Source organism: Mustela lutreola, chromosome 16 (assembly GCF_030435805.1).
Source record: "Mustela lutreola isolate mMusLut2 chromosome 16, mMusLut2.pri, whole genome shotgun sequence".
Lineage (NCBI taxonomy): Eukaryota > Metazoa > Chordata > Mammalia > Carnivora > Mustelidae > Mustela > Mustela lutreola.
In genome coordinates, this window is record NC_081305.1 from 35686219 (window position 1) to 35712173 (window position 25955).

Consider the following 25955-nt stretch of genomic DNA (forward strand, 5'->3'; position numbering starts at 1 on the left):
CTGTGCTAAAGTGAAAACTACTTATTACTTCCCTAGTGTTTATATATTTTCTGTGGATGTTTTCTGTTTGCTTTTTATTGGTAACCTTAATGTATTTATGGCTAAGGTCAGTTTTGCTTCTGTATATTTGACATATTTCAGTCTATAATTTGAGTAGGGGACAAAAAGGAATGGAGTTTTTTTTTTCTTTTCTTTTTTAATACTTTACCATTTTTAGCTTGGAAGCAGAGAGAAGGAAAAAGGCAGAAAGATCACTGTGAAATTGTGTGAACATGTAGGGGTTGAAAGTAAAGGTGCCAAATAAAGAAACTGGTCTTCTGTTATATTTCCTCCTACCTCATGAGTTAATGTGGATCTGAATTCTGTTGAATTTCTTTTTTTCCTGTGTGGGCGTGAGGAACATAGATGTAATGGTTGTAGTTTTATAAAATATGCCAGGCAGCAAACTCTAGTGCTATTTAGAAAGAAAAAGAAGACAATGAGAACTGGGGCAAACAGTTCTTGCTAAGCCCTAAAATATATCGCTTTTATTCATCCATACAGAAAACAAGCATGAGGCCAAAAGGAGGCGAACAGAGAGAGTTAGGCGAGAGAAGATAAATTCTACAGTAAATAAGGATTTAGAAAACAGAAAGAGGTCTCGAAGTAACAGCCATTCAGATCATATCAGACGAGGAAGAGGAAGACCTAAAACTGCATCTGCCAAAAAACATGAGGAAGAAAGAGGTATGAATAAATCCAAGCAGTTTTGTTTTTCAAGTATTAAACTTTTCTAGATCTTAATTAGATAATAGTAAAGCAAGTGTTTGGTAGGCAATGAGCTCCTGGACTTAAAATCACAACTCATATTTTAGTTTGAAAATATTTCCTCCAGGGTAGATGCTTGTTTTTTTGTTTTTGTTTTTGTTTTAAATCAGAGAATTTAATTCTTATTGAAAAGCTAAAGTCTCAAATTAGGAACAGTTCACCTTGCAATAAGCTAATGTTTATTCAGAGATAATAATTTGTATATGACAACCTAGAGAAGCCTGTTAAAATGGTTGTTTTTTTGTTTGTTTTTAAAGATAAATCTGATTTCTGTTAAACTTATTTCAAACTGTTACACTATGAGTTTTAAAATTACTATTGAAATATTCTTCAGTATGAATTTTTAAAATTGCTCATTGTGTCCTCTCTACTTTGAGGCAGATTTTGGGTAGTTAGGTAAATTCTTCTCGGTCCAAAATAAATTCAAATTTCTCCTTACAGGTTTTTTTCTTTCTTCTGATAAGTAATATGTCTGCCAGTAAATTGTTTTTAAACATTAACTAAAACTTCAGCTTTTTTTTTTGGTATATCTTTTAAAAAATCTTTTATCATGGAAAATTTCAAAGATGACACAAGAGTAGAGAGACTAGACTAGGATAATGAAACCCTGTATGGCCTTGAATGAGTATCTTTTGCAATTGAGACTTTCAAGCCTGTAATTAATGGAAAAAAGGGATGGATACTTTTTATAATTACTTAAACACCTCCATCAAAATAATTTCATCTTCAGTGAAATGCATTTATAATTTCTTACCTTGTTGGTGAGTTATGCTTTGCATTTTCAGACACTCAGTTTTTGATATTTAAGCATAAGTGTAAATTTCTCTAATTTTAGACATTGAAAAAATTTTTTAAACCTGTTTACCATTTCTTTTGCTTTGTATGCTTTTATTTCAATAAAGTTATGTCTGTGAGGGAAAGTAAATTCACTGGTATAGCTGTCCTTAGCTTTTTCAGAGTTAATGGTTTCTTACTATTGTGTGTCTAAAGGAATAAGGCTTATATCATATTTGACAGTATTTTATGAAGAATAATTAGATACTTCTTAATTCCTTAGTTTTACTCCATTTTCTTTTTCCTTCTCTTCTGCTGCTCTTCCAGAGAGTTTGAATTATTTTTAAAATTTGAATGTGTTTTTTTTAACATGGGATGATCAGAAAAATCTATGCTAAAAACTGCTTCAGAAGGGAAACTAGACCAAAAAAAAAAAAAAAAAAAATCAACAGAAAAAGAACAAAACAGGGAAATACTGCTTGGCCCAGAAAACAGAACATTCTTTCGGGTTGAAGTAAAGGGAATATAACCCAAAGAATGGAGAAGGAATGCTTCTGGTGGTGAGTGAGAGGAGATGAGAAAACAGATAATGACAGTTTTTTAGTTGGGGTAATGAAATCTAGATAGTGGTGCTAGAAATTTTTATGTGCTGGTCTAAATTTTTATTCATATTAACTTGAGAAAAGAATTTAGTTAGCTATCTTCAGATATTTTGAGCTTATTAATAGAAAAGTTTTAAGCTATATCTAGAGTAAGATACACTTTTGATTTATTTTTAATACATACAGGAGGGCACTCAAAACAATTTTTGTAGAATAAATGGATCTTTTCAGGTAGGCTTTGGGGTCGGAGTAGGGAAGAGGTCAGCAAACTTTTTCTGTAAAGAGCCAGATAATACATATTTTAGGGTTTGTGGACCATACAGCCTTCTGTTGCTGCTACTCTGCCCTGTCATTGTAGCTGGAGAGCAGCCATAGACAATATGTAAATGAATGGGCATGGCTGTGTTCCAGTAAGACTTTATAAAAACAGGTGGCAGGCCAGATTTGACCTTGGGCTGCATTTTACCAACTCTTGAGGCAGACCATGTTCTCTAAATATAATACGCATAAGAAATATGAACTTTTGAAATCTCTATGTATTTTAGAACAGATTTCTTTCATATGCTTCTTAGTAGTATTAAGTAACTATTTACTGTAATTCAGTTTTTATTGATTTCTTGCTCATAGGGTACTTGAAAACTTTGAAGCAAGCCCTACCTTTAGTAAGGACAGTTTGTGTATAAATATTTTGAAAAAGAATAGGAAGAAGAAAGAATGGAAAAGGAAAGCTTGTTAGACATCTAGATAGCAAAATATTTTTATACAATCATAAAAACAAATCATTAAACTTAAAAATTTTTGTTGGTTTAAGATAAGTTTCCATTTTATATGAGGGGAATATGATTATTTTGGATATTATTGGAGTGACATTAAGATTAAAATATAATGGGCAATTCTGAATATCTTATTAATGAACATACAAAATTTGTGTAGAGTTCAAGTTAAAGTTGTTGGATTGAATAACCACACCAAGCTTTCCATCATCCTCAAATCCTAAGTAATTATTAGTAAAGGAATTTTTTTTTTAAAGGACCAAATTCCATAAGGACAAGGAATGGGAAAAGCAACACAATTCTAGAAAGTGATAACTGCTTTAGTAGACCCATGAAACCTAAATTGTTTGCCCCTTTAGGAAAAACTAATAAAAAACCCCTGATTTTTATTATACAACTGCCCCTAAGGTCAGGAGTTGGTGCATTAGCTATGTTTGGAAGTGTAGGGGTAAAGTTGTGGCTAAAAATAAGATTGTTTAGAAGTCTGGTTTTTAATGGCCTGCTAGGGCTGTTTACCTCATTTTCCCCTCCTTCCAGATTTATCCTTTTAAAAAGATTAGACAAAACAGAGTCTCTGACTTAGTAACACCAGGTATCACTGAGGGCAGGGATACTAGATTGAGATCAGGAAGATTACTTGAGAATTGAAGAGGGTAAATACTGAAATCAGTGGTCAGGCATGAATCTTCGAGTTAGGAGATTAGCAGTACCTTCTCGAGGAAATGTGAAAAACCCAAGAGAAAGGACCTGAAATAAGGATACATTCATTAGGGGTTTCACAAATGGCCCAGTCAGATCATCCTAAATTGGTGATCACAGTCAGGCTCCACATATGTATGAGCTCATCAGCTTTTCAGATCCTGTTCTTAAATATGCTCATATTATCAAGAATTACTCAGATATACAGAAGAAAGCATCTATATGAAAGGCGAAGACCAAACAATAAAACAATAACTAAAATAACTAACAAATAGAATAAAAACAATAACTTGGATAAAAGAGGTTTTTGCAGGAAAGAGGAAAAATTAAAACTATTGTTGATTTTTTAAAAAAATATTTTACTTATTTATAAGCCAGAGAGAGTGTGTGATTGCAAGAGAGTGAGCACAAGCAGGGAGAGGCAGTCTTCCCGCTGAGCAAAGAGCCTGACGTGGGACTCCATCCCAGGAGCCTGGGATCATGACCTGAGCCAGAGGCAGATGCTTAACTGACTGAGCAACCCGGCTGTATTTTTAATGTTTTTAGCAAGAGAAGATACTGTAGTCATAAAACAAGAAAAAGATGATATTTAAATGGAATAGCGGTGTCAAAAAAGTACTAGAAAATGAACTTTAAAATACAAATCTGGGGTGCCTGGGTGGCTCGGTTTAGTTAAGCGTCTGCCTTCGGCTCAGGTCATGATCCCAGGGTTCCCTGCTCAGCAGGAGCCCTGCTTCTCCCTCTCCCACTCCCCCTGCTTGTATTCTCCCTCTTGTTCTCTTGCTCTCTGTCAGATAAGTAAATACAAATCTAAAAAAAAAGTGTGTGTATTAAGATTGTGGAAATGAAAAACTTTAACAGGTTTATTGACAGAATTAAAGAGTTCTACCAGAATGTAAAGAAATAGAAAAAGAGATGAAAGGGGTGCCTGGATGGCTTAGTCGGTTAAGTGTCTATCTTGATTTCGGCTCAGGTCACGATCTCAGGGTTGTGAGATCGAGTCCCATGTCAGGCTCTGTGCTGTGTGGGAAGCCTGCTTAGGAATCTCTCACTCCCTCTCCCTCCCTAAAAAGAGAGAGAGAAAGGGAGGGAGGGCAGGTGGAAAGAAGGAAGGAAGGGAGGGAGGGAGGCAGATGAGAAAATAGAATGGGAAAGATAAGAAATTTAGAGGACCAGTTTGAGGTCAACATTTATAAATAACTGTTGTTCCAAAAAAGAGCATAGAAGATGGAGGAGAGGAAGTCATCGCTGAAATAATTCAAGATATTTTTCCAAACCCGAAGGACATTGATTTTCTACACTGAAATGACCCACCAAATTCCCAGATGAGTGGATGATTAAAAGTAGAGATTATACTGAAGCATATCATCGGAAATCCTACCTCTGGTTAAAGGGAAACTCCTTCAAGTGCTCAGGCAGAAAAGAACAAGAGAAGGAAGTGGTATTTGGAATTAATACAGTGGAGTACTACCCAGCAAGGGACGAACTCTCATATATGAACAAATAGCATCCATGAATTTTAAAAACATGTTGAATGAAAGAAGCTAGACACAAAATAGTTCATGCTAGATGATGCCATTTATATGAAGTCCAAGAACAGGCAAGTGAATCTGTGGTGATAGAATCAGAACAGTAGTTGCTGGTGAGGTGGGGAGGAATTGACTGGAAAGGAGCATGAGGAATTTCCTCTATCTTGATTGTGGTGTGGGTTATGTAGATGTACATTTTGTCAGAACTCATCCAATTGTACATTAAGATCTGTGTATTTCACTGTGTGTAAATTTAGCAATAATGTTTTAAATAGCTGTTAAAAAAGGTATTAGCTCTTTCTAACAGTGGCACATTAGTTGGAAGACAATTTTTTGCCTTCATACTACTCAGGAAATCTATCAGTCTCTAGTGAACCACACTGGGAATTAGCATGAAGGTAGACTAATGACACTTTCTAACATTCACGGTCTCAAAAAATTTGCTACCTATACTCCCTTTCTCAGGAAGCCACTATAGGATACCTGGCATCAACAGGAAGAAGTAAACCAAGAAAGTGTCCTGGGATCCAGGACACAGGGTCCAACTCAAGAGAAAGACATTTATATCCAGCATGATGTTGAAGAGAGATCTAGATGATAATTAATTGGTAGCAGGTCTAGAAATCAACTATTTCAGATTGGAGCAGAAGACTTGGAGAGACTTATTCAAGAAGATAAAATTGATATAATACCTAGTATGTGTAAACATTCGAAAGATCTATACAACTCATTACTAATGAAAACTAAGCAGATGGAAAAAGAATCTCTTCAGGAAAAAAACAAAGTGCAGTAAAAGTCAAATCATTTACATAGAAGAATAATATAAACATTGAATATTGATCTCACTAAAATTGTGATGTAACTGTAATGGGAAGATGGGATAGGAAGAGTATGGGGCTTAAAATACGGGAAACAGTAAGATCCTGAATTTTCATGGTGGAAGGTCAGTTAATAATGCCTAAAACCAAGAAGTAGGATCACATAAAAACTTTGCTTAGAGAGGTAAAAACAAAAAGAAACAACTGAAAAAAGTAGTTGAGTAGTTGCACATAGAGTGTGGGAAATGTGCATGGGGGAAGGAAGACTTCTATATTTTGTAGCAAGTTGAATAAAAACGATTTGACTCTGTATATTTAACTTTGATTAAAAAGTCAAAACGAAACAAAAAACAGACCAAAGTACAATCATAAAAGAGCCTGAAAAAAGAAATTGGCAGAATGTACACGAAGATGTTTATTGTGTGTGTGTTTTTTTTAAAGATTTTATTTGTTTATTTGATGGAGATAGAGATTACAAGTAGGCAGAGAGGCAAGGCAGAGCAGAGAGCCTGATGTGGGCCTCAATCCCAGGACCCTGAGATCATGACCTGAGCCGAAGGCAGAGGCTTAACCCACTGAGCCACCCAGGCGCCCCATGTTTATTGTGTTTTCCACTAGCTCTGAGATAATGTAGGTGGTTTTTCTTTTCTTTTTCTTTTTTTTTTTTTTTTGTACTTTCCAATTTTCTACGATGAACTTGGATTGCATTTGTAATCAGGAGGGGGAAACATTGAATTAAATGTTGGTTATTCTTATTTTTTATAGCAGGGCTAAGGTAAAGAAGTTAATATATTCATAAAGGCACTATTGGATTTTCAGAAAGGACCGTCTTTAGGGTGAGAAAATTCATTTTGATTGGAACAGTGAGCTTATCCTACTGAAGAGAAAGAAGTATTTGAGATTTTTACAGAAATGATTTAGATATTATAGACAATGTGTGTACACACACACACACACACACACACACACAGAGTTTCCATTTAGTTCATGGCATTTCAATAACTCCTTTGTGTAATTTTAAAAAAATTTTCAGTTTAATAGTGTGATACTGTATAACATTTAATATATGTTGTTAGTATTGTGTATATTTATTGTCATTCTTAAAAGCCTCAAGTATTTTTTAATTACCATATTTGCATTAAGTTATCTCTTTTTTTTTTTTTTTAACAGAGAAACAGGAAAAGGAAATTGACATCTATGCTAACCTCTCTGATGAGAAGGCTTTTGTGTTTTCAGTCGCCTTGGCAGAAATAAATAGAAAAATTATCAATCAAAGACTTATTCTCTGATACTTGTCTGCAAAATATGTTGAAACTGTCTTCAGGATTACATCAGCAAATTCTCACCCAGTTGTGGACTCTCAGGAGCATTCTGACTGCATCAATAAGGGCCATTGATTGTTTTTTTTCCCTGTCATTTAGCCTGTGCCACACTTTGGGAGCAAAGCTGTAGGCTTGGACTGTTCTGGGATTTCCTTGTTTACCAAGGAGTATTGTCAGTGTTTTGTGTTTGAGATTTTAAGTATATTTACCAAAAACAAAAAAATAAAAAACGGTGGATGGCTGTTAAAGGATACAGGGGTAGAGGAGGGAGTGGAAGAATGAAAACTAGGGAAGTAAAATGCTTGATAGTTTTCAGGTTTGCCACTAGAGATGCAATATTTTAAGTACTTTGAGAAAGAGTGACTTTTAAAAATATTATATTTCAGATTTTCAGCACTAACAGATTGCATATATACAGTTCATTTACTTTTAATAAATTGGCAATTGATATTTTATTGAATGGGGAATTAAGAATATAAACTGTACATTTTGTCTTAAATTGATTTTTTCTTGGCCTTTATTTTTATGACATAAGGTATGTGTTATATTTTGGGAGATACTTTCTAGACATTTGGGAAGTTTGGGTGCTATATGAAGAAAAACATTTAAGGATATATCATACTTCAGATATAAACATCTTGTTTTCTTGAATGTAATTTATTTATTGGTTAAAAATACCTTTTCTGCTCTCAAGATGGTGCCTGTTAACCTAAACATAAAATATATTTATTACATACAAAATATTTCTTAGATAGCCACTTTTAAAGCAGTAATGTTTTATCTGAGTGGATGTTCATTTATACATCCTGATGATTATTTAAATTGTTACTTAATCTCACTCTGGAAAAAAATAAACCTTAATATTGAAACTAATAGATTAATAGTGTTTTTGTTCTGTGAAGTTTGTGAAATATATTTAAATTCTTAATTTTTCTGGTAATAAATGATAACTAGTTACTTATAGTTGATCTACACTAAATGCTTTTGCATTTTTGCATATCAATTTAATATTCAAACTTGACAGTAATTTCCCATATTTCAGGTACCCCCCCACACCCACCCCAGTGGCTGAATTTATTTGGCAGTCTAGAAGCCTTATCAGTCAGATTTAGCTTTAAGAGAAATTTCCCTTTGAGTTCCAATAGTTGCATTGTCAGCTTCATCCTGCCTCTCTCATCATCTCTCAAAAGAAAGAAGATTGACATTTTTTTCCTACTTTATTTAAATGGTAGCCAGCAGAGGGAGCTTAAGAGGTACTCTAGGTAGGAAGCAGAATTTTTTCTAAGAATTCTTTCCCGCAGTCCTTTTATTTACCTGTAGGTACTACTATCATTACCTTGTATGCATTAAAAAAAAATTTTTTTTTTAAAGACACACTTTTTTTTCAAAGATTTTTGTTTATTTGATAGAGCACAAGTAGGGATAGAGGCAGGCAGAGAGAAAGGGGGAAGCATGCTCTCTGCTAAGCAGGGAGAATTGAGCAGGGCTCAATCCCAGGACCCCGAGACCATGACCCAAGCAAAGGCAGAGGCCTAACCCACTGAGCCACCCAGGCGCCCCTTTGTATGCTATTTAAAGCCCTAGTAATAAAGTTTATTCCCAAGCATGCTAATGTGATTTTTGTCTTTGAACTATAAGAAAACTATTTCCATTTTGACAAAAAATTGTAAAGGTAATTAATTTTGAGTATGTCCTCAGAAAAAGGAAGAACAGCTTATGGAATAGGCATCTCTGTAAACAGTTATTGATGTCAGAGTCTGTCTCTTTAAAGCTGAAGACCCTTAGAGGAAAGTCATGTTAGAATAGTCATGGATACAATAAGGAAGGAGACTGGTGACTAGGCTGGAATTTACCATGTAAAGAAGTAATTTATTTCAGGTGCTTATGATGTTAATTGTTATTTAAAAAGTTCTTTGGTGAAATTGGCTTTCTCTGTTTGTGATGTAACCTATTCAGGAAATTTCTCTAAAATTATGTTTTCTGATATTTTTATAAGTTATCTCAGTAAAAAGCTGAATTGATCTTAAGAATGTTGTAATGGTCTTGGAACATATTGCTTGTCATTCATTGGTGTTGAAGAAACCTCTCTTGGCAGATGTCCTAAGAACATAATTATAATAAGTTAATTACATAATCTAAAATTTATTCTGCCTTAATACCTATAAATGATACGATTATTCAGAATGCCCTGAAATGATTCCATAATTAGATTAGATCTGTTGAAGGTATGTTCATTCTTAAACGTGAACAAGATTAAATAAAAGGGATTTGGGAGTTAGGCTAAACAATACAAATTTGTATGTTTACCTCTCCACCCACCCCACTCTATTAAAAATGTTTTGAGGAAGGCACTTAAGTTTTTGAGATTTGATTTTGTTTTTTTAAACATGAACATTTCTTAAGTTTTTATGGGCGAGAAGGCTTAGGTTATGTTCAGTGCAAGGTATTTAAAAATAAGGAAATACTGCAAATGATTTCTTCTTTAGCAATCAGTGGAAATGATCAAACATCTTGAGACAATTTATATTATGATGAAATAAAATTTAAAATTATAAATGACTTAATTTACCCAGACTTAATTGGTACTTCTTGAAATTTCAAAAGTAGTTTAAAAAACAATGCTCAGGGGCGCCTGGGTGACTCAGTGGGTTAAAGCCTCTGCCTTCAGCTCAGGTCATGATCCCAGGGTCCTGGAATCAAGCCCCGCATCGGGCCCTCTGCTCAGCAGGGAGCCTGCTTCCCTTCCTCTCTCTCTGCCTGCCTCTCTGCCTGCCAAATAAATAAATAAAATCTTAAAAAAAAAAATGCTCAGTATGCCGTGACATCTGTCATGTTTCCTAAAAGCAAACACTTGTTTTCTCTGACATAAGAATTCAATTTGGAAAGTGTTTGACTTTCTAAACCCTGCTAATTGCATTTGATCTCTAATTATGACTGTAAAAATGTCTTAGTAATACATGTAATTTTTACTTCCAATCTCCATGTTTATCCTTTAAATTTAGAAAAATTAAGCTCTTTGCATACTTAATAGGAAAGTATTAATTGGGTGCCTAGATGGCTGAGTCGGTTAAGCATCTGCAGGTCATGATCCTGGAGTCCCAGGATCGAGTTCCATGTCAGATTCCCTGCTTAGTGGGGAGTCTGCTTCGCCCTCTGACCCTTCCGACTCTCATGCTTCTTCTCTTTTGCTCTCTCACAAATGAATAAATAAAATTTTTTTTTCTTTTTAAAGATTTATTACTTGAGAGAAAGAGAGAAAGAGCAAGAGCAGCGGGGAGAGGGAGAAGCAGGCTGACATGGGGCTCTATCCCAGAGCCTGGGATCATGACCTGAGCCGAAGGCTTAACCAACTGAGCCACCTAGGTGCCCCACAAATGAATAAATAAGATCTTTAAAAAAGAATCAAATTTGCTTTCTTCTCATACAAAAATATGCTCGGTGGCTCGGTGGGTTAAGCCTCTGCCTTTGGCTCAGGTCATGATCTCAGGGTCCTGGGATCGAGTCCCGCATCAGGTTCTCTGCTCAGCCAAGAGCCTGCTTCCCCTCTCTTCTCTGCCTGCTGCTCTGCCTACTTGTGATCTCTGTCTCTCTGTCAAATAAATAAGTAAAATCTTTTTTAAAATTTTGAAAAAAATATACATATCTTTGTAGAATTTTTAATTTTTTTTGGTGTTCAGTTTTTTGTTTTCATCTTTGAGTATTATAAGGCTTGTTTTTACATTTGGTGATATATGGATATATATATATATACATACATACATATACACACATATACACCTATTATACTTTTTCTAGTTTTTTGTGCTGTTTTAATCTGCTTATTTTAGTTTATTAGTAATGTACAATGCCCAAAAATAACAACTATAATAATGAGTATCCTAACATACAAATCAAACTCTCTGGAATGAGAAATATGGACATATAGAGGCTCTAGGCTGAACTGGAATAATTCTATTTGCCACATTCAAAAATTTTCCTTTTGTATTATTAAGGAATATTTTATCCTCTTGTTGAGTGTGTCTCTCCCCTCCTCCTAATGTTTTATCAGTGTGCTTTTTATTTCTTTCCCTTATTACACTGGCAAGGACCTTAGCACAATGTTGAAAAAGTATAAGAGGAAGATCCTGGGCCTGATTCTAGTCATGGGAGAAACATACTCAATCTTTCAGCGTTAAGTATGATGTTTTTGTGTTGTAGAATACTCCTTATTAAATTGAGGAAAATCTGTTCTCATTTGCTGAAAGTTTTTATTGTGAACATTTGTTAAATTTTGTCAGATGTATTTCTCATGTAAATTGAAAGGTTTTTTTCCCCTTAGAATGTTAGTATGGTAGGTCACATTGATTTTGTTTTTTAAGATTTTATTTATTTGACAGAGAGAGAGAGATCATAAGTAGGCAGAGAGAGAAGGGGAAGCAGGCTCCCCACTGAGCAGAGAGCCCAATGTGAGGCTCGATCCCAGGACCCTGAGATCATGACCTGAGCCAAAGGCAGAGGCTTAGCCCACCGAGTCACCCAGGCACCCCTAAAATGCAAGATTCTTATGCATCCGGGTGTTGATCTGTTTTTATTGATTTTGAGAGGGGTTCTCTGTGTCTCCTGGACTTGAATGCCTATTTCCTTCCCTAGATTAGGGAAGTTCTCATTTATGATTTGCTAAAATATACCTTCTCTCTCTCTCTCTCTCTCTCCTTCTTCTTCCTTTGGGACCCCAATTATTCTACTATTGTTTCAGTTATGGCATGGCTGATTTCTCAAAGCCTCTCCTCATGATTCATTAGTTTTTCTCTTTTCCACAGCTTCCTTACTTTCCATCATGTCTTCTATGCCTCTATCTCTTCTGCCTCATTTTACCCTAGCCATTAGAGCGTCCATTTTAGACTGCATCTCAGTTAAAGCATTTTAAATTTTGGCCTGATTAGATTTTAGTTATTTTATTTCTACACTATGGAATTCTCTAGCATTTATTTTTATTTTTATTTTTATTTTTATTTTATTTTATTTTATTTTATTTTTGACAGAGATCACAGGTAGGCAGAGAGGCAGGCAGAGAGAGAGGAAGGAAAGCAAGCTCCCTGCTGAGCGGAGAGCCCAATGCAGGGCTCGATCCCAGGACCCTGGGATCATGACCTGAGCCAAAAGCAGAGGCTTTAACCTACTGAGCCACCCAGGCGCCCCTTCTCTAGCATTTTTTATGCTTTTTATCAAGCCCATCTAATATCCTTACAATTGTTATTCTAAATTCTAGGTTTGACATTTTACTTAAATCCATATTTATTAAATCTGTGGCAGAGAGTATTGCCTCTGATTCTTTCTTTTGTTGCAAATTTCATCTTCTAGTTATTTTGTTTAGAGAAGAATAGATGAATGAGAGAACAAAATAAAAATGACCAAACCATGACCCCACAGGAATATATACTAGACAAATCCAAAGAGATCAGAAACAAAAAAAAAAAAGGTGGGGGGGAGAGAATATAATCTAACACTACATCCCAGAATTATAAAGAAAGAAAAACATATATATACAAAAATAAAATTGAATACAGTGAAAGGAACACAAAAATGAAGACTATATCTATAAAATGTAAAAGTGAAAATTTTAAAAAGACTAAAAAAGAGTTGATAGAATAAGCTAGTTGAAAAGGAAAAAGTAAAATTTTAAAAAAGAGTAAGGACTTGAAAAAACCTTGAATTATTCTTTTCTTTTTTTTTTTTCATTTAAAAACATCACTTCTTTATTTCAAAGGAAAAATAAAAGGCCCTCTGACCCTTTCCAAAAAACCCCAATAATAATAATGATAATGAAAAATCCTATTAGAAACCATAAGCAATCACTGAGAGTTTGAGTATTACATCCTTCAAGTATGCTGTTTGGATTTTTTGTTTTTTTTAAGTTGGTGACTATACACATATTTAAAAAAACCTTAAAAGTGTGGCCAAGGGATTTTGCTTCAAATTAAGTATTTAGAGGACTACTTCAAAATACTTCAAAATACTGTAGTAGGGTTTTGCAGTGATCCTTCGGGGCATGATGCTCTCACTTTTGTATCCTAGCAAAGGTTAAGGGATGAGGTTCATAAGTGATCATACTTCCAAGGTCAGCATGAGTGGCCAACTCGGATGAGACAGCCAGGGAGAGATCCATGCATTCTTCCACAGACAAGGACAATCCACCCTGAATACAAAAATTCAGACATAGAATGTAGCAGGATTTCACAGTAAAGTTAGTCTGGGATAGGGGAGAGCCCAGATGAGGCAAGGTTTTAGGTTTAACTGGTTTCCCCTAAACAGATTTTTGCATCTTTTTAGTGGGTTTTAGTGCAGTCCTTCAAGCCACAATTTAGAATGCCCTTCAGTGTGCTCCAGATTGTTGGTTCATATTAAAGGACTGTTTTAAGATTTGCATCCCAAGGAATATCATGCTACATAAAAATAATTCAAGATTTTTGCCCAAAAAACTTCTTGGATAAAATCTAAAAAATACTATTGCAATTACGTTTCTTGAAGAAAAAAAAAATATTCTAAGTGCAAACATATTCACTCAACTCTTTTGTTGTTGTAGAAAACTTCAGAGTAGGTAAGTTGTCTAATTCTTTGCTGCATGCACTTGCCAGAGGGTAGGGGAGCACTGCCTTCTCGTTCTAGCATCATCTGAGGAAGGAGAAGAACCATTCCACATAGCTGAAGAGGGCATCCCAATGCTTCCAGAGAAAGGCAATGAAAACCACAAGGATGGGACACCTGGGTGGCTCAGTTGATTAAGCGGCTGCCTTCGGCTCAGGTCATAATCCCAGCTTCCAGGGATCAAGTCCCACCTTGGGCTCCTTGCTCAGCAGGGAGCCTGCTTCTCCCTCTGCCTCTGCCTGCCACTCTGTCTGCCTGTGCTTGCTTGCTCTCTCTCTCACAAAAAAATAAATAAAACCTTGAAAAAAAAAGAAAACCACAAGGAATAAATTGTTGAATGCCCTGTTGCCAGTCTTCATGAGAGGAACCATGCAGTTGGCTATCGTGGAGACAAAGACCAAAAGGACCGCCATGACTGCCAGAAGGATGTTGATGAGTTTGCCTAGAAGGTTCCAGGCAGTGGTATTCACCAGCCCTTCCAGCTGTACCACCAACCTGCTGCTGCTGTAGCTACAGCTCCATCCTGGAGATGCGGGTCTGGAATGGCTCCAGGGCCTCCTGGATATCCCAGGCCCATTCACAGGACTGAAATACAACTTTCTCTTCCATGCTGGCCAATTCCTGCTTCAAGTTTAAGATTTCATTCTGATGGAGTTCCATCATTTAGTTGTTCTTCTAATCATTCACATCTTTATCGCTCATCTTGTAAGGCCTGCATTATTACTGAATAGTCTCTCTGATAATGTTCTTGGAGGGTCTCAAAGGATTCTAGCCTGGTCTGTGTTTCCTGGATCTCCTGATTCTCATGTAGTTGTGCATCTAATCCTGAGCTCTGCATGTCCAGGGTGTCTGTTTTGGAGCTGGATGCTCCTACAGCAGTGCCTCCAGTGGTGCTGTTGGCTCCCACTGAGCCTGAAGTGGCACTAGAACAATCTTCCTCACTACCATATTTTGGGCTTGATTGAAAGTTTGAAATCACTCCCTAACCCTTCCCCCCATTATCCACTTGCCCTTCTTCTAAAGAGTTTTTCAGTTTAGGGATATTGTCGGCACTGCCAAATTTATTCCAAATTAGTGAGGCCATCTCTCTGGGTTTTGAGACTACAGCCCCTGCTGCTGAATGGGTCACCTGGGAGAAGCTAGAAAATCCACCTTTGACACTGTCCACCACACCTTCACTGAAACCAGTCACCTTTGCTCCCACATCCTTCAGACCCTGGTGCATGTCCCTGAAGACATCTTTTGGCTGCCTGGATCTCCCATTCTGCTCCGCCTCTTGGAGCTTTCTGTGGTAGTTCTCAAGCTTCTTTTGCAGATGGAGGATGGTTTGGGCAGACTTCTGGTTCTTTTCAAAGACCTGCTTGATGCAGGCAGCCTGCAGCTTGTCTGCATTGTTGGCAGACAAGTCAAGTACTCAGCAACATTGTCGTCCCGGGCTCTTTGTGCAATCTTGATCTGTTCTGTGAGCTTCAGAATCTTCTGCTGCAGGTGAGCAAGAGCAGCCTTTGTGTGTTGAGGATCTGGTGTTCCATCCACAGAGTCTGTGCAGAAGCTGCCATGAGTGCTGGAGGCCATTGCTCTGGAAGTCCGGGTGAGGCTGCTTACTTCCATCTGCTGGATCTGCTCTGCAGTTGCCTCATCCCCTGGCAGACATGCAGCAGCAGCAGCAGCAGCAGCAGCAGCAGCACAAGCTATTTCCATCATATCAGAGCTGGTTGGAGTATCAGTTGTGGATAAAGACCTGGCTCTGTCCAAAGGATAACAGCTGCCATCTCCTGGCCAGATTTCCTGTTGATGTGGGGACTTCCCTTTGGGGTCTTTGCCCCACCTATTATGTAAGCTCGTCCCTCTCTTCATCTTGGGTAGCACTCAGATCTGCTGCAGGACACGATTCAGAGCTGTGGGGTGGGCGGGAACACCATCAATCTCAGCACATGCATTCTGGTTTTCCAGATCCATTTCAGGTTCTGGATCTACCTGAAATGGTTGCACATTGTGTGGAGACACTGATGACCTCCTGTGCTGGTGCTGGAAGAGATGTTTCAAATCTTGGCCAATTACATTAATGTTCTCCAAAGCATTGTGGGTCATTTCATACAACTTTTGTTCTGATTCTGTTTGCTTTTTGGCCTCTGCATCTTGGGATTTGCCTCCAGGAGCAGAGTCCTCATATAACTGTTCACTGCCTCCATCAATAGGCTCCATCAATAAATTTAATATGCTTATTTGCAAACTCAAAAACTTTTAAACACACCAAGCCTGTCAAATTAGGTAGGCTTTGGGGCGCCTGGGTGGCTCAGTGGGTTAAGCCTCTGCCTTCAGCTCTGGTCAGGATCTTAGGGTGTAGGGATGGAGCCCGGCATTGGACTCTCTGCTCAGTGGGGATCCTGCTTCTCCCTCCCTCTCTGTCTGCCTCCCTGCCTACTTGTGCTCTCTCTTGTCAAATAAATAAAATCTTTAAAAAAAATTAGGTAGGCATTTGCTTCAACAGTAACTACACATGCAGCTGTGCGGCAGAGGCTTCATGCCTATCTATATCACTCTCCCTCAAGCACTTCTAAGGTGTACAGGAATCCTTTTAGGACAAGCCGCGGGGAAGGGAGGAGCACCCGGCATCTCTGCCAGGGCAGTGGCTTGAGCTCAAGTGCTGGTTCCTTCTGCTGTGTCAGCTCCGCCAGGTCCATCTCCCCACAACCACCCCCTGCCCGGCCCTCGCTGCTGTGCCACCACAGCCACCAATGCTGCCTGAGCCTCGGCCTTGAATTCTATATATTGTATAATTTTCTCCTAGTGCACGAGTGTTTCAGTTCTGAGTGCTACGTAAACTTGGTATTAGTCTGATGTTCCAGCTGGTCTTCTGGGGGAGGGCCCTGCTGCACTGATTCTCAGATGTCTTGGTCTCGGGGGAATTGCACCGCCCTTTGCCAGGAGGCCAGGCTCAGCATCAACTGTTTCCAGTTGCTCTCCATGGCTTTTGTTCCCTGAAGGTTTTCTAAGCCACTTCAGAGGATAAAAAGAAAAATGACAGTGCCCCAATCTCCAGCCCCAGAGCTGAAAGATCCCAGCCCCTTCTCTTCAGTTAACCCTTAGGGAAAAGCAGCCAATATTGTGTGTGCACCAAACTCTGCAGGCTCCTGTGGTGTGCACCCCTGTCAGTCCTCCTGGGGTAAGGACCAGGGTCTCACGTTGGTTCTGCCACTTGTTTGGCCTCTGCTTGGAGTGCAGTCACTGGAATGTACTGCGGTTGATGGTTTATGGGAACACTGAGCTAAGAGCCCACTCTGGGGCTCTCTGATTGTAGCTGGCTTCCCTGTTCTGTTGCTTGGGAACTCTGCTGACTCAGACACCCCCATTCTTTCTGTGACCCCAGGGATCCAGAGACCACACTGCTCCATTAAGGATTCTGCCCTGTGTTGCCACCTGAGCACCTTTTAGGCAGGGATGTCCCTCACCGAGCAGATTTCTGAAAGTTCCAATTTTCTGCTTCAGTGCTGTGTCAACTTTCCTATAGCCAACTTATGGAGGCTCGCTCCCCTCACTGTTTATCTTCCAATATATCCCCTCAGATTCATGGTCTTCACAGATTCTACCTTGCAAAAAGTGGTTGCTTGTATGTTTGTAGAATTGCAGCAGTTCTTTTCTTAGCTCTCTGGTTGAATTCACGAGTGTTCAGAATGATTTGATAGATATCTAGCTGAATTCAAGGGACCAGATGAAATGAGGGTCCCCTACTCTTCCAGCATCTTCCTTTCTCTGATTTTCGTATTTTGAATCACCTTTGAATTCTCAAGATAAATCCCACTTGATCAGGATATTTAATCTTCTTGATGTACTATTGAATTTGGTTTGCTAATTTTTTTAAAAGATTTTATTTATTTATTTGACAGAGAGAGATCAAAAGCAGGCAGAGAGGCAGGCAGAGAGAGAGAGAGGGAAGCAGGCTCCCTGCTGAGCAGAGAGCCCGATGTGGGGCTCGATCCCAGGACCCTGGGATCATGACCTGAGCCGAAGGCAGAGGCTTCAACCCACTGAGCCGCCCAGGTGCCCCTATTTTGCTGATATTTTGTTGAGTATTTTTGCCTCTGTGTTCATTTGGGATATTGGCCAGTAATTTTCTTGTAGTGTCCTCTTATTTTGGTAATGCTGGCTTTGTAAAATGACTTTGGAAGTGTCCCCTCTTTATCTTTTTGGAAGAGTTTGGGAAGGGTTGGTATTAATTCTTTAGATTTTTCATAGAATTCAGCAGTGAAACCACCTGGTCCTGGAAATTCCTTTGTTGGGAGGTTTGCTATTTGCTTCATGAACTTGTATGACCAAATCTCTCTCCATGTTTGAAATGTTCTCAGCCATTATTTATTGAAATAAGTTTTTACTCCTTTCAACTTCTCTTCTCCTTATGGGACTCCAATAGTATACATAGTATTTCTTTCGATGATTCTTTGTTGAATTTTTGTATTTTGTTCTTATATTATTTTTCTGGTATTATTATTATTATTTTTTAAAAACCTGTATTCTCTTGTAGCTCTCTGAGTATTTGTAGAACTATTATTTTAAATTCTTTGTTTGATCTGTTAGACCTCATCAATAAATTCAGTAAAATTTCAGGATATAAAATCAACAGACAAAAATCGGTACCATTCTATACATTAATGAATAGAATAATGAATTTTCTTTATTTTTTCAAAGACTTTATTTATTTGAAAGAGAGAGTGAGAGCATGAAGAAGGGGAGGAGCAGGGGGCCAGGGGGAGCCTGAGCCTGATAGGTGGCTTGATCCCAGGACCTCGAGATCATGACCTGAGCTGAAGTCAGATGCTTACCTGACTGAGCCACCAGGCACCCCAACTTTTTTTGAATTTTTATTTAAATTCCAGTTAGTTAGCATATAGTGTAATATAAGTTTCAGGTGTATAATATAGTGATTCAAGACTTCTATACAATATGCAGTGTTCAACACAGCAGGTGTACTCCTTAATCCATCATCACCTACTTTACCTATGCCCCCACCAAACTCCCTCTGGTAACTCTCAGTTTGTTCTCAATAGTTAAGAGTCTGGTTCTTGGTTTCTCTCTCTCTCTCTCTCTCTCTCTCTTTTTCCCCCCCCTTTGTTGGTTTGTTTTGCTTCTTAAATCCCACATATGAGTGAAATCATGGTATTTATCTTTCTCTGACTGACTTATTTTGCTTAGCATACTCTCTAGCTCCATCTACGTCATTGCAAATGCCAAGATTACATTCTTTTTTATGGCTGAGTAATATTCCATCATATATGTATGCCACAGCTTTATCCATTCATCTGTTGATGGATACTTGGTCTGTTTCCATATCTTGGCTGTTGTAGATAATGTTGCTATCAACATTGGGGTACATGTATTCTTTTGAATTAGTGTTTTTGAATCCTCTTGGTAAATACCTATGAGTGCAATTGTTGGATTGTAGGGTAGTTCTATTTTTAACTTTTTTTTTTTTTAAGATTTTTATTTATTTATTTGACAGACAGAGATCACAAGTTGGCAGAGAGGCAGGCAGAGAGAGAGAGAGGAGGAAGCAGGCTCCCTGCTGAGCAGAGAGCCCGACTCGGGCCTTGATCCCAGGATCCTGAGATCATGACCTGAGCCGAAGGCAGAGGCTTTAACCCACTGAGTCACCCAGGCGCCCTATTTTTAACTTTTTGAGGAAACTCCTCACTCTTCTCCAGAGTAGCTGCATCAGTTTGCATTCCCACCAAGATTACAAGATGATTCCCCTTTCTCCACATCCTTGCCAGCACTTGTTTCTTCTGTTTTTGATTTTCACCATTCTGACAGGTGTGAGGTGATATCTCATTATAGTTTTGATTTATATTTCCCTGATGATGAGTGATGTTGAGCATCTTTTCATATGTCCATTGGCCATCTGTATGTCTTTTTTGGAAAAATGTCTATTCATATCTTCTGCCTATTTTTTTAAAAAAATATTATTAATTTATTTGACAGAGAGTGAAAGAGACAGTGACAGAGGGAACAGAAGCAGGGAAGTAGGAAGGAGGAGCAGGCTTTCCACTGAGCAGGGAGCCTGATATGGGGCTCAATCCTAGGACCCTGGAATAATGACCTGAGCTGAAGGCAGTTGCTTATCCAACTGAGCCACCCAGGTGCCCCTGTTCTGCCTATTTTTTAATTGGATTTTTTTGGGGGTGAACTTGATAAGTTTGATAAGTTCTTTATATATTTTGAACACTAACATATTATCAGATATGTCATTTGCAAATATCTTCTCCCATTCTGTATGCTGCCTTTTAGTTTTCTTGTTTCCTTTGCCGTGCAGAAACTTCTAATTTTTAATTTTCTTAAATTTTGAAGATTTTATTTATTTATTTTTGAGAGAGAGAGAGCGCACAAGAGCACAGGAGCAGGGGTGGGGACAGAGGGAGAAGCAGACTCCGTGCTGAGCAGAGAGCCTGATGTGGGACTTGATCTCAGGACCCTGGGATCATGACCAGAGCCAAAGGCGGACACTCAACCAACTGAACCACCCAGGTGCCCTGGAACTTTTTATTTTGATGAAGTCCCAATAGTTTATTTTTGTTTTTGCTCCTCTTGCCTCAGGAGACATATCTAGGAAGAAGTTGCTATGGTTGATGTCAAATAGGTTACTTCCTGTGTTCTCCTCTAGGATTTTGATGGTTTCAATCTCACATTTAGGTCTTTAGTCCATTTTAAATTTATTTTTGTGTATGGTGTAAGAAAGTGGTCCAGTTTCTTTCTTTTGTATGTTGCTGTCCAGTTTTCTCAGCACCATTTGTTGAAAAGACTGTCTTTTTCCTATTGCATATCCTTTCCTGCTTTGTCAGAGATTAATTGACCATATAGTTGTGGGGAATGACTTTTCTGAAAAAGAAATAAAGCAATTCCACTTATAATAGCATAAAAACAATGAAATACTTGAAGTAAGTTTAAGCAAGAAGATGAAAGATCTCTACTCCGAAAACTATAAGACATGGATGAAAGAAATCAAAGAAGACACAAAAAAGTGGAAAGATACCCCATGCAGAATAAAAATACTGTTAAAATGTCAATATTACCAAGAGCCATCTATAGATTCAAAGCAATCCCTGTCAAGATTCCAGTGGCATTTTTTACAGAAGTAAGAAAAAAACTCCGAAAATGTTTATGGAACCACAAAATTCCAAAAATCGGCCAAAGAAATCCTGAGGAAGAACAAAGCAGGAGGATTCACACTTCCTGATTTCAAGCTAACACTATAAAGCTATAATGATCAAAATAATATAGTATTGGCATACAAACAGACCTCCATAGATCCCAGTGAACCCATAGTTAGCCCTAGTTCTTTCTACCCATCCTGACCCCCAGTCTATAAGTGACTTCTGCAACTGCATAGGCTCCTATAGCTGGCCTCTATAGTCAAGTGTGTGCACACCACTGGCTCTGATCACCAACACTACCTGCAGTGGTTTCTACCTGTCCTGGAGGTGCCACTTAAGAGCCCAACAGCCCTTGAAGCCACTGTGGACCTCCTTCAATTCTTGCCAAAAACTACACAGTTGTCAATACTGTGGACTCTGGAGGCCTGGGCCGAAGAGACATCTTACACATGAGGAGCTGGTGCCGCCAAATTCCCCTGCGTTGGTGTCCTGCAGGGTCATGAGTTCAAACTCACATTGGGTGTAGAGATTACTAAAAAAATAAACTTTAACACAATTATCAATAGGTAAGGACTTACCATTGTTATTTTGTTCATTGTTTTCTGGTTGTTTTGTAGATTCATTTTTCTTTTTTCTTATCCTGCTCTCTTCTATCTTTTGATTCTTTAATTATCAGTATGCTTTGACTTATTTGTCATATTATTTTGTGTACTTGCTATAGTTTTTCCCTCGTGGTTACCATGAGGTACAGAAAACATCCTAAAATTATAACACCCTATTTTAAGCTGATAATGGAATTTCTAAACACTTTTACTTCTCTCTCACTTTTTTAGTTCTTGCTGTTAAAATTTACATATTTTTATATCACATACCTAGCAACAGATTATTGTACTTATGGTTGCTTTCACTATATTCGTTTTTAAAAGATTTTCCCACTAGAATTATAAGTAAATTATGCAACATCATTACCAAATTAGAGTCGAACACTGACAATGTACTTACCATTACCAGTTAGTTTTATGCTACCTTTTAATGTTTTCATGATGTTAATTAGCATCATTTTACTTCCACTCAAAGAACCCTCTACTGTTTTTGTAAGGCAGGTCTAGTGGTAATGAACTCCCTCAGCTTTTGTTAGTTCAGGGAAGTTTTTATCCCTCCTTTGTTTTTGAAGGATAGCTTTTTATGGGTATAGTATTCTTGATGGACCATTCTTTTATTTTGAATGTCATCCCACTCTCTCCTGGTCTGAAGTATTTCTGTTGATAAATCTTCCCATAGTCTTATAGGGGTTCCCTTGTTTGTAACTCTTTCTCTTGCCGTTTTTCATTTTTTTTTTTTAAAGATTTTTTCTTTATTTATCTGACAGAGATCACAAGTAGGCAGAGAGGCAGGCAGAGAGAGAGGAGGAAGCAGGCTCCCTGCAGAGCAGAAAGCCCAATGTGGGGCTCGATCCCAGGACCCTGAGATCATGACCTGAGCTGAAGGCAGAGGCTTAATCCACTGAGCCACCCAGGTGCCCCCGTTTTTCATTTTTTTCTGTTGTAATTTTTTATAATTCAATTATGTGTCTTAGTGTAGCCCTATTTGAGTTCAACCTATATGGAGTTTTTTAAGCCTCACAGATCTGGATGTCCATTTTTCTCTCCTTCAGGAATTTTTCAGCCATTTTTGCTTTAAATATATTTTCTGTTTCTTGCTTTTCTCCTTCTGGAATTCTCATATTGTGAACATTGTTTTATTTCATTGTGTCTCATAAGTCTCATAGACTTTACTTTTTTCCATTCTTTTTTCTTTTTTGCTCCTCTGACTGGATAATTCTTAATGTCCTATACTCCTCTTCACTGATTCCTTTTTCAGCATGCTTAAGTCTGTCTTTGAAACTATTGAATTCTTCTGTTCAATTATTGTAATTTTCAACTCTAGGATTTCTGATTTTTAAAAATTATTTCTATAGCTTTGTTGAACTTGTTTGTTCATGCATTGTTTTCTTAGTTTTGTTCAGCTATCTCTGTGCCCTGTAGGTCATTAAATTTATTTAAGAGGATATTTTGAATTCTTGTCTGAATTCTTTATAGGTTTCCATTTTCTAAAAAAGATCAGTTATTGGGCGCCTGGGTGGCTCAATGGGTTAAAGCCTCTGCCTTCGGCTCAGGTCATGATCCCAGGGTCCTGGGATCGGGCCCCACATCGGCTGTCTGCTCAGCGGGGAGCCTGCTTCCTCCTCTCTCTCTGCCTGCCTCTCTACCTACTTGTGATCTCTCTCTGTCAAATAAATAAAATCTTAAAAAAAAAAAAAAGATTTATTTATTTATTTGACAGAGATCACAAGTAGGCAGAGAGGCAGGCAGAGAGAGAGAGGAGGAAGCAGGCTCCCCGCCGAGCAGAGAGCCTGACGCGGGACTCGATCCCAGGACCCTGAGATCATAACCCGAGCTCAAGGCAGCGGCTTAACCCACTGAGCCACCCAGGCGCCCCAATAAATAAATAAATCTTTAAAAAAAAGATCAGTTATTGGGTTCTTTTATTGGTGTCTTATTTACCTGTTTTGTTTTGTTTGTTTTGTTTTGTTTTTTGATGATCCTTGATTCCTTACATTGGTGTCTGTACATTTGAGTAATCAGGTTCCTTAAGAGATTTGCTTTGGCAGTGACAATTCTTCATCAGCCAGCTCAGTTTGGGTTTCTGGGTGTATCTACTGATAATATTGTTAGGCAAGTGGTCTATTTTTTGTTCCCTTTCTGGGGTTGATGGATTGGGAGGGTGGGTGCCACTAGCGGAGAGCAGTTAGCTAAGTTGCTTTGGTTCCCTACCCAAGTGAGCCTGGAGGATGGACTCTGTGGTTGCCTGGTTCTCTGGTCAGGCTTACCAGATGGTTGTAACTGAATGCTATATTTGGTAGTATATTGGGCCATGAATCAGCTTCCCTACCCTGGCAGGGCAGCAGGATATGACCCTGAACATGGATGGTACATTGTTTGGGGACCCAAATCATGCAAGAGTGAACACAGAATTCTATGGTCAGGTGAGGTCACTGGTTATACTCAGCAGATGAGGAAAACCATGGGCTGTGTTCTCTGTTCAAACATCACTGTATGCAGGGATGTTGGATAAGCTACATATGTGCTCTGGTTGGTTTAGCTGGTCAGGCAGGCGGGGTACTGTATTCAACACCAAGCAGTGCTATGAATTAGTTTCTCTGCCTGGATGCAGTGAGAGAAGTAGCTCTAAAGCTGGTTGAGCTCTTTGTTGTCTTAACTCACACCAAGCTGTGCTCCAAGATTCATAGCCAAACAGGTCCACTGGCTTTGCTCTGAGTGTCTCTGGGTCAAAGAGCTTCCAGGTGTTCTCACCAGCATTTCTGAACAGATGGGGCCAGGAGGTCTTTAATGTGTATTAATCAGGTTAAGAGTTGGGCTATGTTTATTGTTCACTGTAGATGTGGGTACCAGAGGCTTCAGACTCCTCTATTTTCTGTGTTTTTACCCCTACCATTAATTTCTGGAACAGGTCTCCTTAAATAGAGCCTATGCCCTGTAGTTCTTCCAACTGTAATCCAGTGTTGTTGTACTGGTGGTAAGGTGTGGAGGATGGAAAACATTCTTTAATCTTTTGATAATATTTCAGTCTTTTAGTGGTAGAACTGTATTCCTGGGTTGGCTGTTACCTTCCTAAGTGTTTCTTGGCTTTTATTCACCCTATAACCCCCTTAAGTGAGACAGGAAGGCTGGAGAGGGGAGGAGTTAGATAAATGTCCTTCCTTCCAAGTAGATAAGGTTCTGGAAATGGCTTTTCCTATGGAGAGTAGATCTTTATTATGGAGGATGATCTACATCTATTTCAAGATGGTTATTTTTTGGGGCACCTGGGTGGCTCAGTGGGTTAAAACCTCTGCCTTCGGCTCAGGCCCAGGGTACTGGGATCGAGTCTCACATCAGACTGTCTGCCCAGCAGGGAGCCTGCTTCCCCCCCCACCCCCCGCCTCTCTCTGTCTGCCTCTCTGCCTACTTGTGATCTCTGTCAAATAAATAAATAAAATCTTAAAAAAAAAAAAAGATGGTTATTTTCCCTCTCATCTTGCCAGAGCTATTATCTTTTTTCTTGGTTCTTAACCTTGAGAACTTGCTAGGATTCTTTGGAATACCCATGAAAATGTGTCCCTTTCTCTCCCCACCAAGACTTCAGTCCCAGGAGTTTCTCACTTCCACACTAGCCTATACAGCTTCCAGCATCTGTCGAAATTACCATGTAAGTGTTCTGTTTATGCCATCAGAGTTTCTGCTCAAGGTAAACAGATCATTACATGATTTCCTATATTTGCATATCTCTTCAGATTTTAGGGTGGCAATTTGTCCCACAACCTCAATTCTCCAACCAGCCCAAGAAAAGTCATTGATTTTTCAGTCTCTTCAGATCTTGTGAGCATGGGAGTGATGATCTCCGAACTTTGATATGTCAGAACTCTTACATGTCAGAAACCAGAAGTCTGATTATGGACTTTAACCTTATCTATGAAACACCTTCATAGTAATACCTGGATTCATGTCTGAATAACTAGGGATTGTAGCTTAGTCAAGTGAACACACAGAGCATGGTCTACCCTTGTCAGCTTGCTACCCTTATACATCTCAAGCTATACTTTATCTCAAATAAAGGTAATAACAAAGTTATACTTCTGCCTAAATGATACGGATGTGGAGTCTTCCAGTGCAATGGTCAAGAAAGAATTCTTGAGATGTTTACAGGGCAACTTAGTAAGTTTATTTAAGTAGCATGGGGACAGGACCTATGGACAGAAAGAGCTGCACGCTGTGTGAAGCTGGTGGTTACATACTTAGCAATCAAAGGGAAGGGGGGGCATG

The 25955-nt window shown here is 38.5% G+C and overlaps 1 protein-coding gene and 1 pseudogene across 2 annotated transcripts in view; one reads left to right on the top strand and one right to left on the bottom strand.

Annotated features, from left to right (window-relative positions):
* Positions 1 to 8197, top strand: part of C16H16orf87 (chromosome 16 C16orf87 homolog) — a 30787-nt gene extending 22590 nt beyond the window's left edge. The window contains exons 3-4 of one of the 2 annotated variants that reach the window (XM_059152666.1): positions 544 to 726; positions 7173 to 8197. In XM_059152666.1, the coding sequence (XP_059008649.1) occupies positions 544 to 726; positions 7173 to 7291 (302 nt within the window). In that variant the 3' untranslated portion in view covers positions 7292 to 8197. The remainder of the gene's footprint in view (positions 1 to 543; positions 727 to 7172) is intronic. The other variant, XM_059152667.1, reaches the window with a different exon arrangement.
* Positions 8198 to 13926: 5729 nt separating this feature from the next.
* LOC131818439 (transmembrane and coiled-coil domains protein 1-like) lies at positions 13927 to 16153 on the bottom strand (annotated as a pseudogene).
* Positions 16154 to 25955: the final 9802 nt, after the last annotated feature.